This window comes from Coregonus lavaretus, assembly GCF_964263955.1.
Source record: "Coregonus lavaretus genome assembly, chromosome: 14".
Taxonomy (NCBI): Eukaryota; Metazoa; Chordata; class Actinopteri; order Salmoniformes; family Salmonidae; genus Coregonus; species Coregonus lavaretus.
Window position 1 is genome coordinate 9259755 of NC_140001.1, and position 22045 is coordinate 9281799.

Below are 22045 nucleotides of genomic sequence, written 5' to 3' on the forward strand. Positions count from 1 at the left end.
AACCAATGAACTAAACTAGAAATGGCACATCAGTGAGTTGTTTTGTATCTCTTCTATTTCTCTATTTCTAACACATGCTCTGGAAGTTAGCCATGAGAGAGAGAGAGAGAGAGAGAGAGAGAGAGAGAGAGAGAGATGAGAGAGAGAGAGGAGAGAGAGAGAGAGAGAGGAGAGAGAGAGAGAGAGAGAGAGAGAGAGAGAGAGAGAGAGAGAGAGAGAGAGAGAGAGAGAGCGCGTAGAGAGAGAGAGAGAGACAGCAAGAGAGAGAGAGACAGCAAGAGAGAGAGAGACACATAGAGAGACAGAGACACATAGAGAGACAGAGACAAAGAGAGAGAGAGAGACTCACCACTCCTGACGTGGGAAAGATGTCTTCCAGACTGCCGTTGGCTCCCCAGTGGACGGTCAGTCTCCTGAATGTCCCTCTCCTCCTCTCAATACTCAGAGAGATGGGGTTGCCCTGCGCCAACTCCTCCACTTCCACAGATAGAGATCCCTGGAGAGACAGCATCAATGTCAGTGCGTTCTGTAATATCATAAAGATGTTTCCCATTCAACTGTATTGGAACATCACGGTATAAAAATATGAACATAGAGCGTTAGCACTATAAATACTATGTATGTATAGATATATAAATTAAAGCAACAGAAACCTATTTAGAAATTCACTGTAAATCAGAGTTAAACAACAGAGGGTACCTGTGTGAAGCCTACGACTCCATGGGCGTCATCATTGGTTGGAATAAGCACGGTCACCTGACCACCAAAGCCAATCTCAGCCCCTCCCTTGGGATTCTTCAGGACCACCCGGAACTGTTCTTCCTCCTCTGGGACATCGTCGTCGATGACGTTCACCGCCATCTCCAACTCCCGATCACCGGGCGCAAAACGCAACTCGCCATAGCTGAGAGTGAAATGCATTACGGTCAGAGAAGACAGCCACTGAAGAATGAACAAAGAACAACAGACTCAAGTGATGACGTAAAGGACAATTTCCTCAAAGTTTGATCAAACATATCTACAATGCCTCTGGTCTGAATGTAAAGGGTTGCCATGGGAAAAGTGGGGCACATCCGTACCTGGGTATGAAGTCAGAATGGTTGGAGACAGAGGTCAGCTCATACATGGTGGTGCCTGAGGGCTCGGTGGCTGCTAGGAAGCTCTTGGTGGTGTTGAAGTAGGGGAGAGGGGAGAGAGAGGAAGTTGGAGGCTGGAGGAGACCTGAGCACCAGGGCAAACAGGCTGATGTCAGACCTCCACGTGTACAGCGCTGAGCCGTTCCTCCCTGCCAGCAGGACATGGGCTATGAGACACACAGAGAGACACAGAGAGAGTTTGTACTTTAACTATTTGCACATTGTTACAACACTGTATATATATACATAATATGACATTTGAAATGTCTTTATTCTTTTGGAAGTTCTGAGTGTAATGTTTACTGTTAATATTTATTGTTTATTTCACTTTTGTTTACTATCTACTTCACTTTCTTTGGCAATGTTAACATACGTTTCCCATGCCAATAAAGTCCTTAATTTGAATTGAATTGAATTGAGAGAGAGAGAGATACAGAGAGAGAAATGTATATATAGAGAGAGATATATATAGAGAGAGATATATAGAGAGAGATACAGAGAGTGATACAGTGTCATGCCTTTAGTGGGGTAACCAGGAGTCAAAATGTTAAAGAGATGTCTGAGTGAGAATAACTCACATTTTGGCTAAGCATCACGTACTTAGGTGTCTTTGAATTAACATGGTCATCGTCGTCATCATAATTATCATTTTAATAATCATCATCATCATGATTGTCATAATTTGTGGCAACTCTGATAATATTGATTGAATGATAATACTTAGGGGCGTCAGAGTTGACCCGTGTGGAGAACAACGACCAGCTGTGTGTGTGTGTGTGTGTGTGTGTGTGTGTACTCACTGATCCCTGAGGGTAGAGTGAAGGGCTGGGCAGAGGCCAGGCCAGGGTAGGGGATAGACTGGCTGTGCTGGGGGAACTGCTGCTGGGGTCCCCATACAAACACCTCACAGGAGGAAGAGGAACCTGGGAATAAAAACACACACATGGACAGATGGACACAGCTTTATGTTAGCAGTCTGTTCTTTCTTCCACAGGCGGTTCTGTTACTTATGGGCCAGGCAGACACAACCAGCTACTATAAATGACATCCCCTGAGCCTGCCTGTGGTTTCCCAATGGCCTACTAAAGTGAGCCTTCCAGTAGACTCACATCATAGAGGCTACCTACTTCACTTATGTGGATTGTGGTCCGTGGTGTTTCATCAAAACGTCCATAACTACATGCTCCAATATACATAAGGACTTTTGTGACCTTACACCCTCCCGTCTGTGCACACAAACCATGTTCTGTCAACAGTGGATTGGGGACACATTAACTATGCCTGGTAAGTATCATACCACATATCAATACCACATAAGCCACTTCACCATCTCTGTACCACATAAGCCAGTTCATCATCTCTGCACCTGTTGTGGAAAATAACCACTATACTTTATTACAAGGTCTTACAGAGTTTTTGTTGCATCAAGAAATGACTTTATTAAAGTTTTCAACAAAGCCGATACCAGTCTGCAGAGTGGCACACATCCTTACGGTCTCCCTCCATCTTATATAGTCCTCTTCAGTTTTCCCGCTCTGTTATTGCTCCACACCCACTTCCTTTCTCCCTGAAGACGGCTGAACTATTACTCCAACCAATCACTCGCTCCCCTGTCTTGCACACACACTCATGTTTAGTTTAAACATGACAAGGCCCTAAATTACACAAACCTCACCCCCTCATGCTGTAATCAATCAAGAAGATACCAAGGAGACAAAGGTCTAGCCCAAACTCTATTCAACCCTGCTGCCGCTCCCTTCACTGTGTTTGAAGAGAGTCAAAAGGCCACAAGCTAGTTTCAGTCTCTCATCAGATAAGACAGCCATGGATTTAAGTAAGAGCAAGTAATTTGACCCTAGGGCAGATTTCCTCTCTACTCCCCCACACACACAGTGAAATGTCCCAATTAAATTCCTAGCCCAGTAACAAACAATTCTAACTCAATGTTCGTGATTAACCCAGTTCTATCTCCTAATTCATTAAAGAATACACATCACACCACATAAGCCAGTTCATCATCTCTGCACCACATAAGCCACTTCATCATCTCTGCACCACATAAGTAACTTCATCATCTCTGCACCACATAAGTCACTTCATCATCTCTGTCCCACATAAGCCACTTCACCATCTCTGTACCACATAAGCCACTTTACCATCTCTGCACCACATAAGCCACTTTACCATCTCTGCACCACATAAGACACTTCATCATCTCTGCACCACATAAGTCACTTAATCTCTGCACCACATAAACCACTTCGCCATCTCTGCACCACTTAAGCCACTTCATCATCTCTGCACCACATAAGTCACTTCATCATCTCTGCACCACATAAGCTACTTTACCATCTCTGCACCACATAAGCCACTTTACCATCTCTGCACCACATAAGTCACTTCATCATCTCTGCACCACATAAGCCACTTCACCATCTCTGCACCACATAAATCACTTCATCTCTGCACCACATAAGCCACTTTACCATCTCTGCACCACATAAGTCACTTCATCATCTCTGCACCACTTAAGCCACTTCACCATCTCTGCACCACATAAGCCACTTCACCATCTCTGCACCACTTAAGCCACTTCATCATCTCTGCACCACATAAGTCACTTCATAATCTCTGCACCACATAAGCCACTTCACCATCTCTGCACCACATAAGTCACTTCATCATCTCTGCACCACATAAGCCACTTCATCATCTCTGCACCACTTAAGCCACTTCATCATCTCTGCACCACTTAAGCCACTTCATCATCTCTGCACCACTTAAGCCACTTCATCATCTCTGCACCACTTAAGCCACTTCATCTCTGCACCACATAAGCCACTTCAGAGCACACAGAGAATAACCAATAAATACAAAATGCACCGTAGCAAAATGTCAACATAGAAGATTGTAGATTGCAAACACAAATACAGAGGACGTGGTTCTTAGAGAAGGTCACGTGAGGTCACCTTCAGTGACGACCAATAGGAGAGTGTCTGCTCCCTTGTTGAGAGACTCCACTTGTTGAGCTCTGCTGCCGACAGGCAGAGGCCTAGGGTTCTGGAAGCGCCCTTCACTCCACTGGAACAGCATACAGCCGTCCCCCGTCTCTCTCCTCACACAGACAGACAGGTAGAGGCTGGTTCCATGGGAGAAGGGAGACACGCTGAGGACACCCTGAAGCTCCAGGCTCTGATGGACAGCAAAGACACTTCCGGTCCGAACGAACACCTGGTAGAAACAAGACGAGTTAGCTACTAGCTAGTTGAGATCAACTCCAGGTGGTGTGGTCTCTATCCATTGGCCGTTTTGATTAGAATGGCAATCGTAATGTGGTGATGTGCTAACCTGGCTCTCCCTTGGGTCTATTGAACCTGTTCTATTATGGATATCATGTCCTAGAGCACCTGTACTGTACAGGTATGTCTCACAGGTTATAGCAAGTTCATTTTAACCCCCAAACTCACCTGGCTTGAGGCAATCAAGTAGTCTCTTCTTTCAATGGAGAAGTGTTTAACATTAAGAGCTTCAACAGCCAGTGTTTGTTCCTATGGGGAAAAAGTTTGATATTGAATAGAATGAATACACTACTCAACATTTGCCAATGACATGGAGTGACTGTCATAGAGAACTAATCATAGGAACAGAAGGCCAATGAGTGATTGATTTATAGTAAGTAATTGATTACTATGTAGATCTTACATCATCTCTACAGGCAAAAAACACATCATAAGGACCACAAATGAAAAGACAAGAGTCAAGTACAAAAGGTAACAGGCTTCACCAAGGTTAGATTGAGGTCCTGTTGCACTCTGAACAGGCTCAGGTTGACAGCAGGGGAGTCAGGGTGGGCGGTGTGTGTGATCGCTACATAGGATGAGCCGTTCACAGAGAAGCCCACACACACCCTAGGGTCCAGGATCGTCACCGACTGAAAACGAGAGAGAGATCATGGTATTATATTTATTTTTTCTCTTTTAGCAGATGCTCTTATCCAGAGGGACTTACAGGAGCAATTAGGGTTAAGTGTCTTGCTCAAGGGCACATTTACATTTTTCACCTAGTTGGCTCGGGGATTCGAATCAGCAACCTTTCGGTTACTGGCCCAGCGCTCTTAACCACTACCACTACCACTAACCACCTGCCGCCCCATATTGCAATCATCAGTCATCATGATATACTGTAGATAGACTGATGCATATGTATATGCAACACAAAGCAAGGCAGTTTTCTAAAAGCTATTATGGGTGAGTGGTTAATGTCTTCCTTCCCTGGTTGATCACTACCCCTTCCCTGGTCCCTGGTTCCTTCCCTGGTTGATCACTACCCCTTCCCTGGTCCCTGGTTCCTTCCCTGGTTGATCACTACCCCTTCCCTGGTCCCTGGTTCCTTCCCTGGTTGATCACTACCCCTTCCCTGGTCCCTGGTTCCTTCCCTGGTTGATCACTACCCCTTCCCTGGTCCCTGGTTCCTTCCCTGGTTGATCACTACCCCTTCATCCGTTCTGGCCTCCTATGCAGTTCAACTACTGTGCTTTCAGAAAGTATTCACACCCCTTGACTTTTTCCTAAATGTTTTGTGTTACAGCCTGAATTTAAAATTGATTAAATTTAGATTTTCTGTCACTGGCCTACACACAATACCCTATAATGTCAAAGTGGAATTATGTTTTTAGAAATGTTTACAAATTAATTGAAAAGCTGAAAAGTCTTGAGTCAATAAGTATTCAACACCTTTCTTATGGCAAGCCTAAATAAGTTCAGGAGTAAAAATGTGCTTAACAAGTCACTTAATCAGTTGCATGGACTCACTCTGTGGCAATAGTGTTTAACATGATTTTTGCATGACTACCTCATCTCTGTACCCCACACATACAAGTATCAGTCGAGTGGTGAATTTCAAACACAGATTCAACCACAAAGACCAGGGAGGTTTTCCAATGCCTCGCAAAGAAGGGAACCTATTGGTAGATGGGTAAAACAAAAAAAAAGCAGATATTGAATATCCCTTTGAGCATGGTGAAGTTATTAATTACACTTTGGATGGTGTATCAATACACCAAGTCACTACAAAATACTGGCGTCCTTCCTAACTCAGTTGCTGGAGAGAAGCAAACCGCTCAGGGATTTCACCATGAGGCCAATGATGACTTAAAAAAGTTACAGAGTTTAATGGCTGTGATAGGAGAAAACTGAGGATGGATCAACAACATTGTAGTTACTCCACAATACTAACTAAATTACAAATTGAAAAGAAGGAAGCCTCTACAGAATACAAATACTCCAAAACATGCATCATGTTTGCAATAAGGCACTTAAGTAATACTGCAAAACAAATTGGCAAACAAATGAACTTTATGTCCTGAATACAAAGCGTTATGTTTGGGGCAAATCCAACACAACACATCACTGAGTACCACTCTTCATATTTTCAAGCATGGTGGTGGCTGCATGGTGTTATGGGTATGCTTGTCAACGGCAAGGACTAGGGAGTTTTTTTTATGGGGATTAAAAGAAACGGAATAGAGCTAAGCACAGGCAAAATCCTAGAGGAAAACCTGGTTCAGTCTGCTTTCCACCAGACACTGGGAGACAAATTCACCTTCCAGCAGGACAATAACCTAAAACACAAGGCCAGATCTACACTGGAGATGCTTACCAAGACAACATTGTATGTTCCTCAGTGGCCCAGTTACAGTTTTGACTTAAATCGGCTTGAAAATCTATGGCAAGACTTGAACATGGCTGTCTAGCAATGATCAACAACCAATTTGACTGAGCTTGAAGATGGTTTAAAGAATAATGTGCAAATATTGTACAATCCAGGTGTGCAAAGATCTTAGAGACATACCCAGAAAGACTCACAGCTGTAATCACTGCCAAAGGTGATTCTAACATGTATTGACTCAGGGGTGTGAATACTTAAGTAAATGAGATATTTCTGTACTTCATTATCAATACATTTGCAAACATTTCTAGAAATATGTTTTCACTTTGTCATTATGGAGAATTGTGTATAGATGGGTGAGAAAATAATAAGTAAAGGGATATGAATACTTTCTGAAAGCACTGTATGTAGTTCAACTACCGTACCTATGTAGTTTAGCCTATCAGAGGTCAAGATGGATCTTTTGCTGAGCCTATCAGAGGTCAAGATGGAGCTTATTGCTTAGCCTACCAGATGTCAAGATGGAGCTTATTGCTTAGCCTATCTGAGGTCAAGATACAGCATATTGCTTAGACAATTACCATATTGCTTACAGCTGTCACATCCTCTCCGATCTCCACGTACTTAGGGCATAGGGTCTAAGGGTCGATTTGGGATTGGGCCATAGGATGATGTTTAGATACATCACTAGATTACCTGTATAGGCACCAACACCCCCTGCCACCTGTACAGAGTGGCGTGGGTCTGGCTGGAGTTGCCAGGGGAGGGCCTGTCCAGCCTCATGGCCAGAGGAGAGGCTCCACCAGCCAGGGAACACCAGCCTGAGGTGGGGGTCTCTGGGAAGATCTGATACACTGCCATCACTGGAAGACTCCCCTCTGAAAATAGACTAGTATAATCACTGTATATTATGGTGAACAGATGAACACAGACCTGGAACTGAAATGACCACTGGATTGTGTACTGAGGGTATATGACATTAACTGCTTGCAGAAATGAAGTTCCTAGCCCATCTTACCCATGGCAACAGCTGTGTCCGACTGGGTATCCCACTCCACACTCACCGCTGCCTCCAGACCGTTACTGCGGGACACAGTCAAGAACACAGTCCTACCGCCCTCCTTCCCCACCACAGAGCTGTCAGTCCTGCAGAGATAGAAGTACGACGTGTGTGTGAGCGTGTGTGTGTAGATGTGTGAGCATGTGTGTGTGTGTGCATGTTTGTATGTGCGCTTGGATGTGTGTGGGAGCAGTGCTTAATTGGAACAGGATCCGGCACCTCTCAGTCCTGGACTGTTTTGTTCCGGGACCGGTACCTCTCATGTCATGAAAAATTATGTTCTAATAAAAGCGATCAAAGTTTGTTCGAGTTGCCTCTTCGTTACGTTTTGTGAAAAAGTAGATTTTTATCCCAGGCCTGATATTCTAAGAGTTGATTCGGGTTGGGTGGGCCTGGTTTATGGTTTGCGTAACATTGTAACCTATGTTTGAGACCAACGCGTGGCCGTGACTGTGAGTAGTGCGCCTGTATCTCTCACAGAACTAGAATGAGATTCACTCTCCCTCTCTCTGCTCTGATAGACACGAGCCTGCAACTCTCATCTCTCCAGCATTGTACTTCATCATTTATTTATTTATAGAATCATAGTGAAGGGTTCTGGAGAAGCTGCAGCACCCCTGATGAATTGAAATACATTTGCCAAAGTTATAGAATAACTGCTGTCTGTTCAGAAATAAATTAAATAATTCAGAATGTCCTACTACACCATGAAAATGCCCATAATTTAACCACAGAGGATCAACGGCTTCTTTTGAAAAACTGCCTAGCTATGGATTGTGTGGAGCCCAATAACAAGGCATAGCCTACAGTCGGGAACGAGCAGCAAATCTGTCAGTGAACAGCATGCAGACAGAACAAGGCCTTTCGCAATATTTCAAATACAATCGTGGGAAAACACAGGTTGGAAACCAAATGGCTCCTGCTGAAAAGAGAAGACTCTAATCTGTCTGCTGTAGGCTAGCAAAATATTTGATCAACTTCCAAATATTGTTTTACAAAGTAAAACAAGAGCGAGATATAGGCTTTTGGCACGAACGTATCGGCCATCACCGTTGAGTGAGCTGCGCATGATCGGGTGAGTCAGTGAAACTGGAAAGCATGTTTAGGACTATAAATTTCCTCCTCATATTGTAGCTTACAGTATGTCTCCCCACACCTAGGCTATTGATGGATTCAAGGCTGTTTTTATTGATTTCAGATTCTCAGTTTGTCAGTGTCAAAGTAGCCTGTCATTTCAATCACTTGTGCCTTATTAAAAAAGATTCTGCCAAAGTCTCCAGTCATGTAAAATTATGTAGAATTGAATGAAATAAAAAGGCCAAACTTTTCCCGGACCCAATTCTTTCCAGACCCTAAGCTACTAAAATGTAGATGCCTCTACTCTACGCCACTACGCCAATGTGATGATATGCATGCAATGGTGTATTATGAATTAGATTTTTTCCCCCTCATGTGTTCCGGTACCTCAGAACTCCCCAGGTCACCACCCTCTTGCGCTCACTTTTTGTTCCGGCACCTTCCGATTTACAAATTAAGCGCTGTGTTGGAGTGCTTGCTTGCATGTGTGTGGGTGTGCTTGCTTGCATGTGTGTGGGTGTGCTTGCTTGCATGTTTGTGGGTGTGCTTGCTTGCATGTGTGTGGGTGTGTTCTAGTGCTCGCTCACCTGTTGAGGGAGGGGGCGATGCGGAAGAGGCCCAGAGGGGCGGAGTTCTGCAGCACAGTGATGAGTGTGTGGAGTGAGTCTCCAAGCCGTGCCCCTCCAGTTGGACTGGACAGGGTCACGGTGAATGTCTCATTCACCTCAGGTTCAGCATCCAAAACTGCCCAGATCTCCAGAGTCTATAACATCAACACGTCAGAGAACATCAACACATCAGAGAACATCAACACATCAGAGAACATCAATGAGAATATAAAGGGCTTTATAGCACCCCTGACCTCTGTGCTTCCAAAGTATTGAAACACATCAAAAGAAGATTTCTAAACCTAACAGTCTTTGATATTCTCCAAATAACACGCCTCTTGCCCTTGCCTTTATATCAATTCAATCAATTATCCAATACATATCTTCAATCTATTCAATCAATTATCCAATATATATCTTCAATCAATTATCCAATATATATCTTCAATCTATTCAATCAATTATCCAATATATATCTTCAATCAGTTCTCCTCTATATCCAGACCACGGATTGGGCAACTGGCAGCTTTTTGTAGGCCCGCGGATCAATTTCCTCAATTTATTTTATTTGGAACCCAGTCGGGGTCTCAACTTACTGTTGAATGTTAGAATAGTAGAATACACAAGGTGCAATATTTGAAATTTGGTTGTGCATTAGCAATTTTTCTCTTGTTATGTCAGCCACAGACAGTCACTTAATTAGCCCATGTCAGCTAACATTTTTTTTTAGATTAGTAAATTAGTGTAGCCAGCTATCTGAACTTGCAGCAATCATGGTCAAATTGCTGAAGGGGGGCATTGATTTTGTTAGTCAACCTCACTCAGATATCACTTAAAAAACTGCAAACATTTCTCTCCACCCTTATGGCAAAATGTGTAGAATTGCATGAAATTAGTAATACAATTGCAAAATCTTCTCTCTGCCCCATGGAAAAATGTGTAAAATTGCAGCAAACTTGCTTTAAAACTGCAAAATGTTCACTACCCCCCACTGCAAAAATTAGTAGAATTGCTCTAAAACTCAAACATTTATGTTTTTCTCTCGCTGTCAAGAGAGGGGCCGCTAAAATGTTTTGCTCGCAAGGTCCTTGGTTCCCCTGACCTTAAACTTGACTCCGTCCTCCAGCACCACAAAGCCCTGCCAGGGTATGAGGTCGCCCTGGGCCAGCGTTCCGTTGGCGTTGGTAATGGTGAACTGGACAGTGACGGTGCCGAAGTTGCCCTGGGGTGGGTCACGCACAACGTACAGGGTGGCCACGCTCTCCCCCAGCCCGGACAGCGACGTGGGCTCCCTCAGCAGGAAGGACTGGCTGCTGTTGAAGGATATGACACCGTGGCCGTCGTCGCTGGCCAATATGTTCACCGTTGCTAAGGAGACATGCGACAGGGAAGAAAGGGAGAGCAGTTTTCACCAGGGAGCATGTCGATTCTTGTGAAATCAACCAACAGTGTCATATTTCATGTGTGAAACCACAGGTACATAGACTAGTGTTTCCCAACTCCAGTCCTCCAGACCCTTGTCAGTACACATTTTTGTTGTAGCCCCAGACAAACTCACCTGATTCAACTCATTGAGGGCTTAATGATTAGTTGACAAGTTGAATCTGGTGTGCTTGTCCAGGGCTGCAATGAAAATGTGTGCTGTTGGGGGTACTGGAGGACTGGAGTTGGGAAACGTTGCCGTAGACTATACAAAAATATAATATAAAACAGGAAGTGGTGTAAAGTACTTACATAAAAATACTTTAAAGTACAACTTAAGTAGTTTTTTGGAGTATCTGTACTTTACTTTACTATTTATATTTTTGACAACTCTTACTTTTACTTCACTTCACTCCTAAAGAAAATATTGTACTTTTTCCTCCATACATTTTCCCTGACACACAAAAGTAGTCATTAAATTTAAAAACAAGAAAATGGTGCCGTCTGGTTTGCTTAATATCAGGAATTTGAAATTATTTATATTTTTACTTTTACTTTTGATACTTAAGTATATTTGAGCAATTACATTTACTTTTGATACTTAAGTATATTTTCAACCAAATACTTTTAAACTAAATTTTCTATTAAGGTACAGTATCTTTACTTTTACTCAAGTAAGACAACTGGGTACTTTTTCCACCACTGAAAACAGGTTTAGTGAATGTGTGTGATGCTACAGGCTTCCAGCACATCATACCTGTGGTATTGGCTCCCAGCTTTAGCCCAGACGATGGATTAGCCAGAATGAGCTGGAACCTTTCAGCTCCCTCTGGAATGACGTCATCAATGATCTGCACCTCAACAAACTGATGCCTCTCTCCATCAGCGAAGTGGAGCATCTGAAGAACAAACAGAACGTGTGAACTCACAAGAGTCATGACGTGTTCAGTCTCATTGGTGGGGCCCAGAGTTTTCCCCGGTCAGATCACCTGGTCAGGGAAAACTCCTGGGCCACGTTCAGTAGCCAAAAGTGGTTGAACGTTGCAGATAGAAATACCACAAATAGAGTGTACGTCAGAGAGGCATGTTTGTTCTACATAGCATATTTCTATCTGAACGTTCCAAAACGTTGCGTCTTGCTGAACACGCCCCTGGCCCTACATAATTGGTGGTTTAGTGTGTTAGGGGCATGGCCTCACCGATGGGGTGGCGTTGTAGTCCAGACCCAGCTGAGCTTCCAGGTTCTGAGTGTAGAAGAAGAGTGAGACGTTTCCGTAGGTCGCTGAGCTCCTGTAGACCACCAGGTTCAGCATGCCCATGGTCTCATTCACCTCAAAGCTACAAGGAAAAACACATAACCAAACATCAGAAGTGTCTGCCACCTGAAGTTGAATGCACTAAATTGTAAGTCGCTCTGGATAAGAACGTCTGCTACAGTAAATGACTAAAAGGTCAATGTAAATGAGAGTAAGGATCCCTGTGTTTTAGTGACTTGGGTGATTTATTAATTTGAATGTCATGAAAGGGTACAGAAAAACAGTCATCCTACTGAGGGGGGGGGGGGGGGGGGGGGGGAATTCAGTGTCAGTGGGAGGGGAAATTCTATAGAGTACAGAGAGTGCTTCTGGGTATATCGACACAACTACAGGTGCTCTTAAAAACAGAGTACATATCGTAGGGTTAACACAGGAGGAAACAATTACTGAATGAGAGGCGGAGGCACTTACTTAGTATTTGTCCATTCAATTACACCTCGAATTCCATCATTGGCAGCAATGCTGATTTCTGCCACCAAACCCTGGGTGTCTGAAGAGGAAAGGCAGCATTACAATGGGAAGGGTAGCTCATATCCTAAAGTCTGGTTCCAGTAATATTATCATTCAGAAACTAGCATTAGCTTCAGCATGAACACTATGACAGCAAAAGCTGGGCCAGAGCATCTAAACAGGAAATGAAGCACTTCTGTGACACTACATAGACGGGTTGGTTGTTTAGCAACAAAACCCACGCAAGCGCAACTATTGGACAAAACAGACGCGGTTGGCTTAGATTGTTGACAAGCTATATTTAGTCTCCAATGTTTGTTGAAAACTTAAATACATTTGCACAATGAGTTGTCTCTCAAATACATCATTACAGTTGTTGGTTAGCTAGTTAGCGAATGTTTTGCCATATTAGCATAGACATGACATCAGTCAAAACAAGACATGGTATGAAGAACAAGATAAAACTTTTTGTTATTGTTACTAGCTATTTGGCCATCCAGAATCACAACAACACACAGCCTTCTGTCCCATTGAAGTGTGTACATCATTTTTGTGAAATTGTCAGCTAACCATTCTATTAGAACTGGCGATGAGGGCCATTCACTTCTCACATGCAGTCAGCTGAGAGTCGGAGTATGTGTTGACTTATAATTTATCACTTATGACTTATTTATAATGTCCTTAGTAGCGCTGTCTCTGTCTGTCTGTGTTTGTCTGTCTGTGTCTCTGTCTGTGTCTTTGTCTGTCTGTGTCTCTGTCTGTCCGTCTCTGTCTGTCCGTCTCTGTCTGTCCGTCTCTGTCTGTCTGTGTCTCCGTCTCTGTCTCTGTCTGTCCGTCTCTGTCTCTGTCTGTCTCTGTCTGTCCATCTCTGTCTCTGTCTGTCTCTGTCTGTCCATCTCTGTCTCTGTCAGTCTGTCTATGTCTGTCCGTCTCCGTCTCTGTCTGTCCGTCTCCGTCTCTGTCTGTCCGTCTCCGTCTCTGTCTGTCCGTCTCCGTCTCCGTCTCTGTCTGTCCGTCTCCGTCTCTGTCTGTCCGTCCGTCTCTGTCTGTCCCTCTGTCTGTCTGTTTGTGTCTCTGTCTGTCTGTCCGTCTCTGTCTGTCCGTCTCTGTCTGTCCGTCTCTGTCTGTCCGTCTCTGTCCGTCTGTCTGTCTGTCTGTCTGTCTGTCTGTCTGTCTGTCTGTCTGTCTCCATCTGTTTGTCTGTCTGTCTGTCTGTCACTCTGGGCACAGGTTGCATGAGGGCCATTTAAAGCGTTTGGTTTGGCCATCCCATTGCTCACCACCCAGTGTTTTTCAGCTCAACCCAAATCCCAACAGCCCCTCAAGGGAGATATCAATCATAAGAATTGTAACCGTTGAGTGCTGGCACATGGGCCTGTGTCTCTCCAGTCTGTGTAGTATTCTGTCTACTCATAATTTTCTTAAGTTACCCATTCATAAAATGGGTTATGGTTAGGATTATGCAAGAGGCAGTAGTGGCAAGGAACTTTTGCATATATTTGCAAAACTGTACCCGTTTAATGTATTGAATCTACAGTGAATTAATCCATTATGCCATACTATACAATGCTATGCATAATACTGTATGTAAGAAACACTACATACATGTATATGTTACCTTTTAGTGTAAATTATAAACTGGGTGGTTTGAGCCCTGAATTATGATTGGCTGAAAGCCATGGTATATCAGACCGTATACCACGTGTATGACAAAACATTTAGTTTTACTGCTCTAATTACGTTGATAACCAGTTTATAATAACAATAAGGCACCTTGGGGGTTTGTGATATATGGCCAATATACCACGGCTATGGGCTGTGTCCAGGCACTCCACGTTGCGTTGTGCGTAAGAACAGCCCTTAGATGTGGTATATTGGCCATATACCACACCTCCTCGGGCCTTATTGCTTAAATATACAACGTCTACTCATCAAACAGAAATAAATAGCAGAAAGACTAAAGGAGAAAAGAAGGCGATAAAACCACACAGAATACAAATCATAGAATTACACAACATTTAACAGGAAAGGGGGAATCTGCAGTTCATTACAGGAGGTTTATGGCAGACAACAGAATAGTTGGAAAACCCGGAGAATTACATTTAGAACTAAAAGTGATTTGTAGGATCTCTGTGGGAAAATGCACATTTAGAATGCTTTATGATTTACATAGTTGCCCATTTGGGACTATGCCAAACCAGCGTACCTAGTTTAGGAGCAGGTGTGATGGTGGTGATGAGTACTGCAGACGTTACGTTGACCAGGAAGAATTCCTGCAACTCAGGGATGTCATCCTGGAAAAATACCATTATATAATTTGTATGACATTTATAGTGTATGAAAACTAAGAAAACTCCAATGAAATCCATATACATCCTCCACGCCTTCCAGAGCACCAACAGAGCCAAATGAGAGAAGTTTGCTGTGTGGGCCAGAGTTGGGTTAAATTCCATTTCAATTCAGTCAATTCCGTAAGTAAACTGAAATTCCAATTCCCCAAAAATGCATAGAGAGGCATTTAGGAAAATTGGTTGACTTGCTGAATTGACTAAATTGAAAAGGCATTGAGCCCAGCCCTGGTGGTGGTCTTACATCCAGTATGGTGACAGGGATGGCCACAGAGGTCTGTCCATCCTGCAGGATCACTGAGCCTGATACAGGGAGGAAGTCCTGTCCTGGTTCAGCAAGGGCCCCGCCCCCTTCCACCTGGGAGAGGTCCTGGAGGGATCCTCGGACCGTTTCATAGCTGATATTCAACACTCCTGGAAACACAACACCAACAATACTTAACTGATAACACATACATTACTAGTTTTTCTATGAGATCACATAACAGTTAACTGATAACAGTTACTGGCGGACTTAGATGTGTCAACAAAGCTGTGTTTACACAGGCAGCCCAATTCTGGTCTTTTGACCAATCAGATATCTTTCTGCCAAAAATTGGGATTCAGAATTTGGCTGCCTGTGTAAGCGCAGCCTAAGTGGCAAACAGTCTGATGTTGTTTTGAGAAAATGTATCAAAATGTATAGTATAAGGCCTCCCGAGTGGCGCAGTGGTCTAAGGCACTGCATCGCAGTGCTAGCTGTGCCACTAGAGATCCTGGTTCGAGTCAAGGCTCTGTCGCAGCTGGCCAGAGACCCATTGGGCGGCGCACAATTGGCCCAGAGTCGTCCAGGTTAGGGGAGGGTTTGGCCGGCAGGGATTTTCTTGTCCCATCGCGCACTAGTGACTCCTGTGGCGGGCCGGGCGCAGTGCACACTGACACGGTTGCCAGGTGTACGGTGTTTGCACATTGGTGCAGCTGGCTTCCGGGTTAAGCGGGCATTGTGTCAAGAAGCAGTGTAGCTCGGTTGGGTTGTGTTTCAGAGGACGCATGGCTCTCGACCTTCACCTCTCCCGAGTCCGTACGGGAGTTGCAGCGATGGGACAAGACTGTAACTACCAATTTGATCCCACGAAATTGGGGTAAAAAATAATAATAATTATGTATAGTATAGTCTGAACTTTTCCCATCATTAAGACCTGGAGTTTTTACTGGTCATTCAAGTGGTCAGGGAAAACTACCTGTCGCCCCAAGTCCCTATCCCAGACTGACCTGAAGCTCCAAACTCTCTGTTGATGAAGATGTTGAAGGTGCTGTCGCGCTCCTCCGTGGTCAGACTGAGGGAGGACGGGGCGATGCTCAGCATCCCAAACGGCCCTTCACTGGTCTCCACGGTAACCACCGCCTCGCTCCCCTGGACGTCCAGCGCTGCGTGACCTGTTACCAGAACACCTGGGGGACAGGGAGAACAGAACACTGATGGATACTATCTATACAAACAATAGTCAAACTCATCCCCAGCCTGACAGATACTATCCATACAAACACTAGTCAAACTCATCCCCAGCCTGACAGACTAGGGGCTCTTACAGACTAAACTCTTTGCTATGGTAACCTATATGACTGATCAATGCTGCATAGAGTCATTGCCAGGCCGTCATTGCAAATAAAAACGTGTTGCTAACTGACTCGCATAGTTAAATAGAAGTTACATAAACAGAGATCCAAGTACATAATAGGAGAGATGTTTGAAATGTGCCTGTTCAGTACTTTGACAGGAAGAGGACAGAGAAGGTGATTTACCATAAGTGCGGACGTTGGACAGGATCACCCTGTACAGCTCCTTCTCCTCAGGTATTGAGTCTTCAAGCAGCTGGAGGACTATGGTGGTGTTCAGTGTTCCCTGTGTGAGTGACAATATGATCATTCTGTATACTTCCGAATGAACCTTTTACCATACATGCCATGTAAACCATGTGAAACAGAGGAAGCAACCTGGTCAGTTTAATTTACCCCAGTGAAGAATAGTAGTCCTGAGGTGTGCATGAAGGTCCTGGCAACGCGGGGGCCTTGAATGGCCCAGTCTACTGTGACGTTACCCAGCCCGGGAGCTGTCCTGGTCACCAGCAGGGGCAGCCTCTCGCCTATAACACACACACGGACACACACACACACACACACACATACAGTGGGGATGAAAACAGTACCCAATTGTCATACTTGATTAAAAGTAATTATACCTTAATAGAAAATGACTCAAGTAAAAGTGAAAGTCACCCAGTAAAATACTACTTGAGTAAAAGTCTAAAAGTATTTGGTTTTAAATATATTTAAGTATCAAAGGTAAAAGTATAAATAATTTCAAATTCCTTAAATTAAGCCAACCAGACGGCACGTTCTTCTTGTTTTTGAAATGTATGGATTGCCAGGGGCTATCTCCAACACTCAGACATAATTTACAAACTAATCATTTGTGTTTAGTGAGTCCACCGGATCAGAGGCAGTAGGGATGACCAGGGATGTTCTCTTCATAAGTGTGTGAATTTGACCATTTTCCTGTCCTGCTAAGCATTCAAAATGTAACGAGTACTTTTGGGTGTCAGGGAAAATGTATGGAGTAAAAAGTATATTATTTTCTTTAGGAATGTAGTGAAGTAAAAGTAAAAGTTGTCCAAAATATAAATAGTAAAGTACAGATACTCCAAAAAAGAATTAAGTCGTACTTTAAAGTATTTTTACTTAAGTACTTTACACCATTGCACACACATTAGTCACCTTTTAAGATAATACATATTGAGTAACATTTTCATCATGCAAGATAGCACATGCTAATTTAAAACTTTTCCTTAACAATGTGCATTATAAGCAGTGATGAGTAGTAAACTACATTTACTTAAACTAGTAATTTAACTACATTTTGCAGTAGCTTGGTGGAAGTTGAACTAAGCTTGGTCGAAGTTGAACTATAGTCCCGTGTAGCTCAGTTGGTAGAGCATGGCATTTGCAATGCCAGGGTTGTGGGTTCATTTCCCACGGGGGACCAGTATGAAAAAAATAAAAATAATGTATGCACTCACTAACTGTAAGTCGCTCTGGATAAGAGCGTCTGCTAAATTACAAAACTACATTCAAATCTTGGAAGTGTTTTCAGTAGTTAATTACTTTTTTGCCATGTACAGTGAGGGAAAAAAGTATTGGATCCCCTGCTGATTTTGTACGTTTGCCCACTGACAAAGAAATGATCAGTCTATAATGTTAATGGTAGGTTTATTTGAACAGTGAGAGACAGAATAACAACAAAAAAATCCAGAAAAACGCATGTCAAAAATGTTATAAATTGATTTGCATTTTAATGAGGGAAATAAGTATTTGACCCCCTCTCAATCAGAATGATTTCTGGCTCCCAGGTGTCTTTTATACAGGTAACGAGCTGAGATTAGGAGCACACTCTTAAAGGGAGTGCTCCTAATCTCAGTTTGTTACCTGTATAAAAGACACCTGTCCACAGAAGCAATCAATCAATCAGATTCCAAACTCTCCACCATGGCCAAGACCAAAGAGCTCTCCAAGGATGTCAGGGACAAGATTGTAGACCTACACAAGGCTGGAATGGGCTACAAGACCATCGCCAAGCAGCTTGGTGAGAAGGTGACAACAGTTGGTGCAATTATTTGCAAATGGAAGAAACACAAAATAACTGTCAATCTCCCTCGGCCTGGGGCTCCATGCAATATCTCACCTCGTGGAGTTGCAATGATCATGAGAACGGTGAGGAATCAGCCGGAGAACTACACGGGAGGATCTTGTCAATGATCTCAAGGCAGCTGGGACCATAGTCACCAAGAAAACAATTGGTAACACACTACGCCGTGAAGGACTGAAATCCCGCAGCGCCCGCAAGGTCCCCCTGCTCAAGAAAGCACATATACATGCCCGTCTGAAGTTTGCCAATGAACATCTGAATGATTCAGGGGAGAACTGGGTGAAAGTGTTATGGTCAGATGAGACCAAAATGGAGCTCTTTGGCATCAACTCAACTCGCCGTGTTTAGAGGAGGAGGAATGCTGCCTATGACCCCATGAACACCATCCCCACCATCAAACATGGAGGTGGAAACATTATGCTTTGGGGGTGTTTTTCTGCTAAGGGGACAGGACAACTTCACCGCATCAAAGGGACGATGGACGGGGCCATGTACCGTCAAATCTTGGGTGAGAACCTCCTTCCCTCAGCCAGGGCATTGAAAATGGGTCGTAGATGGGTATTCCAGCATGACAATGACCCAAAACACACAGCCAAGGCAACAAAGGAGTGGCTCAAGAAGAAGCACATTAAGGTCCTGGAGTGGCCTAGCCAGTCTCCAGACCTTAATCCCATAGAAAATCTGTGGAGGGAGCTGAAGGTTCGAGTTGCCAAACGTCAGCCTCGAAACCTTAATGACTTGGAGAAGATCTGCAAAGAGGAGTGGGACAAAATCCCTCCTGAGATGTGTGCAAACCAGGTGGCCAACTACAAGAAATGTCTGACCTCTGTGATTACCAACAAGGGTTTTGCCACCAAGTACTAAGTAATGTTTTGCAGAGGGGTCAAATACTTATTTCCCTCATTAAAATGTAAATCAATTTATAACATTTTTGACATGTGTTTTTCTGGATATTTTTGTTGTTATTCTGTCTCTCACTGTTCAAATAAACCTACCATTAAAATTATAGACTGATCATTTCTTTGTCAGTGGGCAAACTTACAAAATCAGCAGGGGATCAACTACTTTTTTCCCTCACTGTAGCAGTGTAGCTAACTACTGGAACTACACACTACTATTTTTTACAAAAATATGAATATAATATGCGTAAAGTAGGCAAGATTGTTTCTTTTTCTTCATCAGACCTGCTTTATTCCCAATTGAAACATAGTTTGTGTGTTTAATAGCTAAATTATACAATCTATTAACATCTGACTCCAGAGTGAACTACTTTTTCAAAGTAAACTATATGTTTCTTAAACGGGCAATCTGCAGTTGCTTCTTCCATTTTTGGACTTCTGAATTAATGACATATACCCTTTGATTCTTGAAGAATATACATTATAAATGTCTCATGAGCTTAGTTCAACTGTTGTCGTACCCCATCAGAACCCCAAAATACAGTGGCTTGCGAAAGTATTCACCTCCTTTGGCTTTTTTCCTATTTCGTTGCCTTACAACCTGGAATTATAATTGATTTTTTGGGGGTTTGTATCATTTGATTTACACAACATGCCTACCCATTTGAAGATGCAAAATATTTTTTATTGTGAAACAAACAAGAAATAAGACCAAAAAGAAAACTTGAGCGTGCATATCCCCACAGCATGATGCTGCCACCACCATGCTTCACTGTGGGGATGGTATTCCCGGGGTAATGAGAGGTGTTGGGTTTGCGCCAGACAAAGAGTTTTCCTTGATGGCCAAAAAGCTTGATTTTAGTCTCATCTGACCAGAGTACCTTTTCCATATGTTTGGGGAGTCTCCCACATGCCTTTTGGCGAACACCCAACATGTTTGCTTATTTTTTTCTTTAAGCAATGGCTTTTTTCTGGCCAAGATCTGTGGAGTGTACGGCTTAAAGTGGTCCTATGGACAGATACACCAATCTCCGCTGTGGAGCTTTGCAGCTCCTTCAGGGTTATCTTTGTTGCCTCTCTGATTAATGCCCTCCTTGCCTGGTCTGTAAGTTTTGGTGGGCGGCCCTCTCTTGGCAGGTTTGTTGTGGTGCCGTATTCTTTAAATGTTTTAATAATGGATTTAATGGTGCTCTGTGGGATGTTCAAAGTTTCAGATAGTTTTTTATAACCCAACCCTGATCTGTACTTCTCCACAACTTTGTCCCTGACCTGTTTGGAGAGCTCCTTGGTCTTCATGGTGCCGCATGCTTGGTGGTGCCCCTTGCTTAGTGGTGTTGCAAACTCTGGGGCCTTTCAGAACAGGTGTGTATATATACTGAGATCATGTGACTTCTGAAGGTAATTGGTTGCACCAGATCTTATTAGGGGCTTCATAGCAAAGGGGGTGAATACATATGCACGCACCACTTTTCCATTATTTATTTTTTAGAATTTATTGAAACAAGTAATTGTTTTCATTTCACTTCACCAATTTGGACTTTTTTGTGTATGTCCATTGCATCAAATCCAAATAAAATCCATTTAAATTACAGGTTGTAATGCAACAAAAACGGGAAAATGCTGAGGGGGATGAATACTTTTGCAAGGCACTGTATAAGCTTGTTTCCAATGTTTGTAAACAAAGTAAATGTAAACAAACACTATATATCCTCAAAACATGGTTAAAACTATAATTTTGATATCATGAATGGTAAGTCCTTGCATCCATAGCTCTGTCTATGAATTTGAGAGTGGTTACACTTCTCCAGCCCTATCCCTCAGCTTTGTTATTGTTTCAACTGCTGATTGCCACTTTAAGGGTAGCTTTAGTGTAGCTTAACTTCTTCCAGTATGAAGTAATTGGTAGCTTGGTAAACTATATTTTCAGAGCAGATTCCACACCACTGATTATAAGGAGACTATTGTTCAACATGGGTTTATTAAACTGTGCGATGGATGTGATGAGAGCCAGTATTTGGAACTTGCATTTGATTATACAGTATGTCTTCCTGTTTATTTCTAATGTCAAGGTTATTTCTCATTGCCATTTCCTTGTGCAAAATGTTAGCCATAGTCTGCTGTTTTAGATTAGTAGACCAGGATATAGGACCTTATGAAGGTCCTTCCTTAGCTACCGTAGGTGCTTCAGAGACAGTCCATCAGTAAGGGGTGTAAGGATTCGCCACAGATAAGAGTGGACGAGCTCGGTCATGCCTACCCAATGAGCCATGCCTGGAACTAACTACATGAGCCACCTGTTGCCACATGCTCCTCCTACTATCCCTTGTATTCCTTCATTAATGAATTGGTTGTCTCCGAATCCCACGGAGAGCAAAGTGAT

General features: G+C 43.2%; 1 protein-coding gene across 1 annotated transcript in view; it reads right to left on the minus strand.

Annotated features, from left to right (window-relative positions):
- Positions 1–22045, minus strand: part of LOC311141779 (adhesion G-protein coupled receptor V1-like) — a gene marked incomplete at its 5' end in the record, with an annotated part of 180849 nt that overhangs the window by 102714 nt on the left and 56090 nt on the right. Inside the window, 20 exon segments of the mRNA XM_084177232.1 lie at positions 350–496; positions 700–904; positions 1080–1189; positions 1191–1303; positions 1937–2059; positions 4106–4367; positions 4604–4684; positions 4921–5067; positions 7500–7681; positions 7822–7949; positions 9528–9703; positions 10651–10916; positions 11728–11869; positions 12170–12308; positions 12698–12776; positions 14943–15030; positions 15329–15498; positions 16336–16515; positions 16867–16966; positions 17077–17207. Coding sequence (XP_084033358.1) covers positions 350–496; positions 700–904; positions 1080–1189; positions 1191–1303; positions 1937–2059; positions 4106–4367; positions 4604–4684; positions 4921–5067; positions 7500–7681; positions 7822–7949; positions 9528–9703; positions 10651–10916; positions 11728–11869; positions 12170–12308; positions 12698–12776; positions 14943–15030; positions 15329–15498; positions 16336–16515; positions 16867–16966; positions 17077–17207 — 2969 coding nt within the window.